Below are 9692 nucleotides of genomic sequence, written 5' to 3'. Positions count from 1 at the left end.
GCGTCTACCCCGCGCCCCCCGCGCCCCCCGCGCCTTGTCAGAGGGGCGACGCTCCGGCGGCATCTCCTTCGCAAGGCAGCAGGGGACGCCCGTCTCCACCGAAGCGCCGTCCGGTCCCTGGGGGACAAGGCCCTCCCCACACTCGAGGGCCCGTTGGGCATATCCAAGAGACCCACCGCCGAGGCGGGTGACAGCTGGAGAGCCGCAGGGCCGACAAACGCGCCTGGCGGCCCCCGAGAACAAAAAGGGAAAGAGGGCGGCCACCCGCGTCGCGTCTTCTCGGCTCAGCAGCCGGTTTGGGGGGGCGGGGCTCTTACGAGCCCCCCGCCCCAGCTGGGGTGCGCCACCTGGATGGGTCTTCCCCGAAGGGGAGGGGAGTTTTGCCCGGCAGGTCCTTTCGCGGGGATGTTGGGGGCGAAGAGACCAGGCGGGAGAGCCTCTGCTTTGGCCCGGCGGCCCCCGCGGGAAGGGGAGGACGATCTGAGAGCCAAGGGTCCCCAGAGCCCGAACAAAGCAGGATCCGGTTCCGCACAGGGGCTGCTTCGCCCTCCGTGCCCTCCCCCTCCCGGTTTCCCGAGGGCTAGGAGACTCTGCTGACACCCCTGAAGAGGCTTCCGCCCGCGCTCTGGGGACCAGCTGGGCAGGGCTGCCTCCTCGGGGCTCCGACGTTTACCTTCCAACAAAACTTCCCTCCGCCCCCCCAACAGAACAAGGCTCCCCTGAACCCCCTTAGGTCGCCCCCCCGCCTCTGCCCTCCAGCAAGGGGGCTGTGCGGGGAGGGAGCAGCCGCTGGCCAGGAGGCCGAAGAGGGTTCTCCAGAGCAGCCTCTCGGCGGCCGGCCTGGAACTCGGCTCCTTTCCATTTCGGGGCGAAACAAAACAAGGCCATTTGACCGCACCAAAGGCACCGAACAGGAAGGCAGGCAGAAGTGCTGCGTGTAGCCTCGAAAGATCGAAAAGGAGAGGGAAGCAGAAGGAAAGAGAATTGGGCCGGTCTGCCGCTGTGATCTAAGGGCGGCTCGTGGGAGGGGGGGGCTCCTGCTCGATCTAGCCAGGCTGCTTCTCTCGACATCTGCCTGTCGCTCTAATTCGCCGCGGACCAGTTCGGCGTTTTTGTGAATCAACCTGGAGGAGGAGGAGGAAGGCCCCGGGGCTGCCGGCCTGCAAGGGAGCTCGCCCTCTTCCTCCCCGCAGCAGATCCCACCGAAACTAGCGCCGCCCTGGAGAGGTCTTCGCGTACGGCAGGAGCGCCAGCACCCTTGGGGGGCCTCCTAGGTGCGCGCTGGGGCAGGTGTCCCGCGTTTTCCTGCGCACGTTACGGTCGCATTTCAGTCGGAGCGTCTGCATGATTCAAAGGAAGACCAGATGAATAAGCGAGCGACTGACGCGCCCTCCCTTTGTATCAAGCGGAAGCGCGCAGCTGGTCACCCGGGAAGGGACCTCGACCTCAAGTTTGGGAGTGAGTGGGGCGCCGTCGAAGCGACGGAAACCGGCCAAGAGACGGACACCTTCTCCCGCCCCCCTTTCCTCCCAAGGTGGCTCCTGCCGCAGAACCTTCTCTTGGATCGTGCCCAGAGTGCCCCTTTTAGTGCTCCTGGCTGCACAAAAGGGGATCAGGCGGGGCCGAAATCCTGTCCACCCTTATCTGCGCACAAGCCTCACTGAACTCAATGGGGCTTGCTTCTGAGGAGGCACATGGAAGATTGCGCTGTAAAGAAATCAGACGCAATACCGTTTGAAAGTTCGCCACTCAGATGTCATCACTTCACCGTGCATTCTAAGAGGCGCTCCTAAAGGCTGCTGCCCTCTCCGAAGAGTTCGCTCGACTGTTTCCACTTGGCAAGATGTTCCCCGGCGGGGCTCCCCTTCCAACAAAGCAGAAGCCGCAGGAGAGATTTTCCCCAGGCGGTCGCTAAAGAGGCGCAGAGAGAAATCCTCCCGAAAGAAAGGAAGGAAGGAAAGAGGGAAGGAAGCCATTTCCTGCAATGCCAGCAGAGACCCCCGCAGAAAAAAGGTCGGGGCGGAAAGCGCGGGTAGCCTCACTGCCGCTTAACATTGGAGCCACCGGACGGGCAATTTCGGCCTTAAAAAGCCCTTCGCGGCCAGCCTCGTCCGACAGTGCCCTGGAGGAATGGGGAACCCAGCGCCTCGGCAGCTGAGAGCGCGGCCTCGGGGGCCCTCGGAAGCAAAAACTGGACTGGGCCGGCTGGGCCAAGGGAGGGCTGGGACCCGCAGCTCTAGGCCGGCCAGCCGGCGGCTGCCTTCCAGAGCGGGGCGGACCTGCGTGCGGCAGCTGGGAGCCCCTTCGAGGCGTCCGAAGAGCCGAGGCACGTCCTTCGGCAACACCGCGAGGGAGGGAGAGCGGCTGGCGGGCGGAGGTGCCCCAAGTCCGTCTCTGACGGCGCCGGCGCCGCATCATCTCCCAAGAATCTCCAGCCGTCCGTCAGAGAGAGGCTTCGCGGGGGGGGGGGCAGCGGGGAGGGCGAGCCGCGTCTGTTGCGGCTGAATCCCGCCCAAGGCTAGTGTCCGCCCCGCGGCTGCCCGGCTGCCCTACAGCCCTCCTCCTCTTCTTCTTTCTAGAAGGGGGGGGGGAGAGAAAAAGACACTAGGCGAGTTCCTGGATAAATGTTTTATGCGAGTAATAAAATATTGGCTGTAACATAAATAAAAACGGAGCAGGAGGATACAGAGGTGGGCGCGAGCCAACCCAACCGACAGCCCTGGGCGCCGCCGGCAACGTGGCCCTGGCTGCGAGGAAAATAAATAGGCAAGTCGGACCGGCTTCCAGGCGTGAGCACTCTGCCGACCTTTACAATCGGGCGAGGGGGCCCCGCAGTTCGCTTGAGGCCCTCAGCCAGGGCGCTTCGACGGGTCCCTTCCCAGTCCGGCTGGAGGGGCAAAGCGGGCGCGAGCCCCTTGGATGCAACCTGGCACCGTGTCCCTTCGGGGCCCCTCTGGGGAGCGACAGCAGCCTCGCCTGGCACAGCCCCCCTCCCCTGCCCCCCCTCCCGCGTCCTGGTCCGCGAGGAAGACCGCGGCCCAGCTCAGCCTCCGGCCGGGCGCTCCTTGGTGGGGTTCCAATAAATACAGAGATCTTAAATTAGAAGGAGAGTCGAGAGCCAGCAAGCCGAGGAATCCACGAAGGCGCCTGCCCAGCCTCGCTGCGCCCTACACGCCGCGGAGAGGCGGCTCCCCGGCGTCTTAAGGCCGAGGCAAGGGCTCTCCCGGCGGGCCGCCGTAGTCCGTGGTGCCCGGCGCGGGGCCCGGGGGAAGGTCCCGCAGCCAGTCCCAGCCAGGCCAGGCCAGTCCTTCGGGGCCGTCCCCGCGGCACAGTCATTGCACGGGGCTCTGGAGCGTGTGGCGCAGCGGCGGAGAGGCGTCGCCCGGCGAATAAACGTCCTCCATGGCCGGCGGGTGCGGGGCGCCCGCGGGCGTCATGCGCTTCTCCTTCTGCCGCCGGTTGCAGAACCAGACCCGCACCACCTCCTTCTCCAGCTGCAGCGTGTCCGCCAGCGAGGTGATCTCGTGGGCCGAGGGCTTGGGACACTTGAGGAAGTGGCTCTCCAGCGCGCCCTTCACGCCCACCTCGATGGAGGTGCGCTTCTTGCGCTTGCGGCCTTGCGCCGCGATCTTGTCCAGGCTGGCCGGGCTGCCGGTGCTAGAGTCGGTCTCCTCCAGCCACTTGTTGAGGAGCGGCTTCAGTTTGCACATGTTCTTGAAGCTCAGCTGCAGCGCCTCGAAGCGGCAGATGGTGGTCTGCGAGAAGACATTGCCGTACAGGGTGCCCAGCGCCAGCCCCACGTCGGCCTGCGTGAAGCCCAGCTTGATGCGCCGCTGCTTGAACTGCTTGGCGAACTGCTCCAGGTCGTCCGAGCTGGGCGCGTCCTCGTCCGACAGCGGCTCGTGGCCCGGGTGGCCCACGTGCGACGGGGAGCCCTCCAGGCGCGCCGCCGCCGCCGCCGCCTCCTCGTGGCCGTGCGGCACGTGGCCGTGGGACAGGTGGAGGGCGGGCGCCTGAGGGCCCAGCATCCCGTTGAGCCCGGGATAGGCCGCCTGAGAGTAGAGCAGCGGTTGGTGTCCCCCCGCCGTCGGGGACATGGCGGAGGGGCAGCCGCCCAGGTGGTGCGCCGGACCTCCCTGCGCCCAGTGCCCCCCTCCGCCCCCCCCGACCGCCTGCTGGTGCACCAGGTGGGAGCGCGAGTGGAAGCCGCCGTCGAGGTCCCCCCTCGGCCCTGCGCCGCCGCCGCAGCCGCCGCCGCCGCCTTTGGCGTGCTCCAGGTGGGTCCCGCCGCCTCCCCAGTCTCCCGTGGCGCCGGGCAGCCACTGGTGGTGCGGGAGACTGCCGATGGGGTGGCCCGGTGTGGCGGCCAGGCCCTGCAGATACTCGTGGTGCATCATCTTCTGGACTTCACGGTACGTGGGGCCCTGGTGGAGGCGCTCTGCGTCCGGCGTGGGCACGGCCAGGAGTGGGCTGCCGCGCGGCAGGTACTGCGCCGTGGTCGCCATAGCTGCGTGGGGTCGGGTCGGCTGGCCCGCGCACCGCGCCTCTCACTGGGGCCCCCTCGGCGGTGGGGCGCGCTTTAGAGTCCCGGCTCGGCCCCACGCGCGGCCACTCCCCCACGCGCGCCCCATTGGCTCCGCCACCCGCGACTGGCAGCCAGCACCGCACCTTCATAGGGCGCCCCTGGCGAAGGGAGCCGCCCCGCCCCGTCTGGCGGCGCCGGCCCTGGGATTGGCGCGGGGAGCGGCCAGCCGGCCCTGATTGGCGCGGGGAGGCGCTCCATTCAGGCCGCTCTGCCATTCAGCGCCTGCGGAGCGCAGCTCAGCGGCACCTGCTAGGCTGGACGGGGCGGGAGAGCAGACCGAGGGCGGGCGCGGATTCCCGCAGCCGCTGCCCTCTTTCTTAGTGGGCCTTCTTCTCTGCCCTAGTCGGGACAGGCTCCGAAGCTGCGCCGGCTCCCCGGTGTCACCATTGCCCCGGTAAGCCTGTCGACTGAGGCTGGCACCGGCTTCGGGGGGAGGGGTGACGGGGGACGGACGGACCTGCTCTGCTTCTTCCAGACGGGGGGGGGGTTCTTCTTCAGGCCAGAGTTTCTCCCCCTCGAGCGTGATGGAGGAAGAGGTTGTAGTCTTCGAATTCGGGGGGAGGGGAGATCGCCTTTTGTGGCTGCCCCACAAGGACCGTTTTTGTTGGCCCACGATTTAGTAAAAAAAAAGGGGGGGCTGTACCTTTTGTCTCCCAACTGAGCAATCTGGGCCACAGGAGTGAAATCGAAGGGGAGTAAAACGCGTTCGGTTTTCTTCGTTTTGGCAGGTTTTCCTCTCCAGGAATGCCTCCGCATCGGAAGCTGGAATAGAGAGTGGACTCACAGTGGCCACATTGTAGCGCGGATAATGTAGCAGCATTCCTAAAGCTAGTTCTTTTCTGCGGGGGCAAATCTGCCATTCGGGGCTTGGTCTGCGATGCAGGAGGAGTTTTCGCTCACAAGAGGGTGCTGCTCTGGGTAATTGGCCATTTCTTTCCAAAGCTTTTTGGGTAGTATCCACAACCCTGAGGACTAGCAACTTTCCCCAAGTCGTATCTGTAACTTGTTTCCTGCCTGAGTTCTCTAGAAAGGGAGGAATAGTTCCTGGGTTGGGGAAGATGGAAAGGGAGGCGCTGTGGGGCTGTTGCGGTTCCCTTCCTCCCCCCCCCCTTGACGAATGGATGCAGTAAGATGAGATGCTTCTCTGAGGGACAGGGGGAGGATCCTGGCCCTACCCGCGGGCAAGGAGAGCCCCTCCGGGTGCCGGCCGCATGCTGAGTGGGGCGGAAGCTCGCCTTGGACAGAACAATTGGGGCCGGCCCTTCCCTCTCATCGCTGCCTCCAAGGACGTTGGGGGCCCCAGGAGCCTTGGGAGCTCAGTTTCGGGGTTCAGCTCCCGGCATTTTCAACGGGGAAACGGCCCCCCCGCATTGGCCCCGGGGGAGGCCTGAAGGGCCCCTGGGACGTGGAAGGGCCCCTTCGGGTGCGCATGGCTGTGAGGTCTGAGCTGCAGCATTAAGATAGCCCCCAGCAGGCGACAATGGGGAGCCAGGCCCACAAATGGCATTTTCTGCCCCCCCCCCCGTTTGGAGCAGGGCACCTCCCCTCCCCCAATCTGCCCCCGGCAGAAGTGATTGGCGGGTGAAACCAGCAGCCCAAGAGGTAGGAGAGGAGAAGCGCCCCCCAGCTGGCCTTTGGCTCTTGCTTCGAGGGGCGAGATGCCCCCCGGTGGCAGGCAGAGGGAGACCAGCGCGGTGCGGCCCCTGCTGCCTTTGGCGACCGCCTGGCGGTCCTTCTGGCCCTCTCGCGCATCCTGTTTACGTTTCTCTCCGCATGCAGGTGCCGGCAGCGATTCGGTGGCCTCGTTCCTCCTTCCTCGGGCGCAGGATGGCTGCCTGGCCTCCCGGCCAGACTCTCCCGACGAATCCCACGCAACGTCTGTTGACAGGCAGCGATTTCCAGCCGCCTTTCCTTGGAGAAGCGCGAGGCTCCACTCATGTTTTTCATCCTTGTGGGTGAAGCGGAGAGACGGTGGCTGCCCAAGGCCACCCGGGGCCTTCCTGGCGCTGTGGGGGTTTGCCGCGGCCCCTCACCTCCCTCCCCGGCAGAGCTGCATGCTTCCCCCGGTCCCTGAAGGGGGCGGGCGACTCGCAACGGGTGGGAGAAACGAGTCCGGCTCCTCCCCAGCCCGGCTCCCGGCCGACGCGTCCACGGCTGCGCTCGACTCGACCCTGCCCTGCTGGCCAGCTGGGGGGGGGCGTAGGGGGAGGAGCGTTGGAGGTCTCTGGCTGGGGGGCGGGCGGCGGGACCCCCGGGACCCCCTGAGGTTCCTCCTCAGGGGCTGTGGCTCTCCTTCTGCCTGCCGGTTAGCCCCAAGCCCCCGGGGGGCCGACGTCTGGGGGCAGCGCCTGTGGCTGTGCCCCCTTGGGCCCCGGGGGGAGGGCTCTTCAGACGGCTCCGCGGCCAGCGATAGAGAGGCGAGGCGAGGCCACTCACGCCCTCGCCACCCCAGCCTACCTCAAGCGGTTCCGGTAGGGAGAAAACCGAGCTGGGGGGCTGGAGGGCCGCGTCGGCTGCTGGAGCTGGGCGGAGGGGCGCCGGGGAAGCTGAGCGCTCCCATTGCCAGGAGGCCTTGGCGCTGGCCCCACGTCGGTGCGCGCGTGGAGTAGGCGAGGGGCCGCGGCGGAGCCGCATCTGAAGCTTGCCGGGGAGGAGCGGGCGCGCCGTCCCAAGCGCGCCTGCTTGCCTGCGTGCCTGCCGGCGTGGAGCAAAACGGTGCTCCAAGGTCCTCCCGCCAGCAGCGGAGCTGGCTCCTGGGGTGGCCCTGGGCGCGGAACTCCCAGCGCCGGTGCTCCGCACGCAAGTCAGATGTGCCGTGGTTGGTTAGTGGACACTTTTCACATGCTCAGAGGCCCTGCCCTTTATTATTGCTGATACATGAGAGGAGATTTCTGGATCCAAGCTCTGATGGGGAAAGAGGGACGAGGCCGAAGATTCCCAAAGGATGGGGATGGCTCCCCCGCCCTCTCCCGAGCGCGCGTCTGGATCCGGGTTGGGGGTGTGGGGTTCGGCTCAAAGTCCCCCGAGGTCTGCTGGCAGATCTCTGGGCGGCTGGACGTCCGTCCCCCTCCCGGATTTCTGACTCCCGGGGTTTCAACAACAAAACGACCGCCCTACCCCTCCTTGCTTTTAGATCGACTTTGAACAGGTTGGTTTCTTAGTTGAGCCGTCAGAACTGGCCCTTTTATGGTTGTTGTTGGTTTTCTTTAATTGTGTGCTCTTTTATGATTTTTATTATTTTTCTGCATGTGGCTGTAAAGAGAGATGAGACATAAATGTTATTTTAAATAAAGGGGGGAGGAATGTGAAATGGGCCAGGATCTTTGGGAAAAGGGGAGAGTTGCTGACTCCCCCTTTTTACATGAGCACCCAAGCCATAAACCATGGAAGAGCTTATATTTTCCTGAACTCTTTAAAAACTGTCCCAACTCTGCACGGACCACATGGGTGGACATGAAGGTGGAGGGTGTGCCTCATCATTGGTGGCCTCACAGGGGCTATCCACTAGAGGCCAGGGCATGTTGCCCCACAAAGGTATCACTTTAAACAAAAAACTGGGCGTGAGGTGTAACATGCAAGGGAAAATCTGGTCCCGCACCTGAGCAAGTCTGCTTGTCCTGTGTGTTGCTGGTGCTAAATTTGTTAAGCAGCCCAGCAGAGAGTAACAGTGGTCTGAAATGCGAGTGTGCCAGCGTTTGTGTGCATTTATCTACGGAAATTAGGCTTTTATCCTGCATTAGGAAGACTTAAGACTTAGTAAAATAAGAAAAGTACTCTATTTGTAGAAATACATAGTAGATAGAAAGGGAAATCTAGTTTTAACTAACTAAGTTGGAGGCGCAACGCCCAAGTGTGGGAGTTGACCCCATCGCGAGTAGAGAGAGAGCAGAGACAAAAGGTGTCTCCTCTCTCTGGGACATTCGGAGAAGAGAAGAGAGGGTGGAAGGAGGAGGGGCAGATAAGCTTCCTTTAAGAAGTATCAGTCTAACAACGGAAGGAAGTCAGTCAGAGCATCACAGGTAAAAAGTAAACAAGCCTGTCCATCTGGAGGACCGTAGCTCTATCTCTCTTCTGGAACATAAACAAAAGAACAAAGCAGGAGTTGCTCTTGCCCCACTTCCAACACTGTGGCCATGTGGAGCTCTCCAAAGACCTCCTGAAAGGCACAGGATTTGCTCTTTGGCTTGAAAGATCCTGAACTCTCCAAGTAAAGCCAAGTGATGGTAAACGTTCCCTGTCCTGGAGTGAAGGACTCCAGGGGGCTTTCTTAAAATGGCAACCCCCCCCCCCAGTTCTGAGCATGGGTTTGTTTGTCCACACATGTAACTGTAGAATTTGTGCCTGCCCATTTGGCAGGGTGCAGATTTGGCACAGCAACGATCCACACAGTTTTCTCTCTTCTCTTCCGCCTAGGAATGACGCCTCCAAGACTTGTTGGGAAGACAGCGGTGGCAGCATGTGCTGCGTCTTTGGCTCCTCTCTGGGCTGCTGTGTGGAAACTCAGTCTAGAGGAGCAGGGATGAATTACAGGTGCCAGGTTCATAGCTCAGCTCCCTCGGGAGCTCCTTGGTGGCTTTAGGAAGCTTCTCCCTCTCTTCCTCCAGAGTGGGTTAGCCAAGCAGCTGTCTAGCTGAGAGATGCAGTACCTCCCTGCCTCAGAGAATGTGGCTGTTTCTTTCTTTATTATATAAAAGATCACCAATACATGATAAAACACAATTAAAATATTATAAAATAACTTTGCAGCCTAATTTTGTTTTCTGGTTTGCTTGTGAGGCCTGTACTGTTCAGGTGGTGCCTTACCCAGGGCCCCTTCGGCATTACAGGCCCCTATGGCTGGGATCTCGGAGGCTGACATGTGGGGCTGGAAGGGAAATGGAGACAGCCAAGGTGCCACTTCCTCTCTGTCCTTTGCTCTGGGAGTGGCAGAGTTAAAATGTTGGTCTGTAGAGCCAGAGCTGGAGTTCTGGTCCCCTCCTGAAACTGCCGGCAGGACACACCCCCAACTGCAGCCTGTGGGGTTATGTATGGGGCATGCTAAGCATTAGATGATGGAGACAGCTGGTGGCTGTGAATGGCATTTCTTTCCTGCCTACTACCCCTCCCC

At 62.8% G+C, this 9692-nt stretch overlaps 1 protein-coding gene across 1 annotated transcript; it reads right to left on the bottom strand.

Moving 5' to 3' along the window:
- Positions 1-870: 870 nt before the first annotated feature.
- On the bottom strand, positions 871-4590 carry POU3F1 (POU class 3 homeobox 1). Its single transcript, XM_061596401.1, has one exon. The coding sequence runs from the start codon at positions 4503-4505 to the stop codon at positions 3333-3335; it is 1173 nt and encodes a 390-aa protein (XP_061452385.1). The 5' UTR covers positions 4506-4590; the 3' UTR covers positions 871-3332.
- Positions 4591-9692: the final 5102 nt, after the last annotated feature.

The sequence above is a fragment of the Rhineura floridana genome, chromosome 15 (assembly GCF_030035675.1).
Source record: "Rhineura floridana isolate rRhiFlo1 chromosome 15, rRhiFlo1.hap2, whole genome shotgun sequence".
Lineage (NCBI taxonomy): Eukaryota > Metazoa > Chordata > Lepidosauria > Squamata > Rhineuridae > Rhineura > Rhineura floridana.
Note: the sequence above shows the minus strand (reverse complement) of the source record. Positions and strands in the feature narration are given on the sequence as shown.

Coding starts and splice junctions, on each gene's coding strand:
- POU3F1 (XM_061596401.1), bottom strand. CDS start 4,505: ATGGCGACCACGGCGCAGTACCTGCCGCGCGGCAGCCCACTCCTGGCC.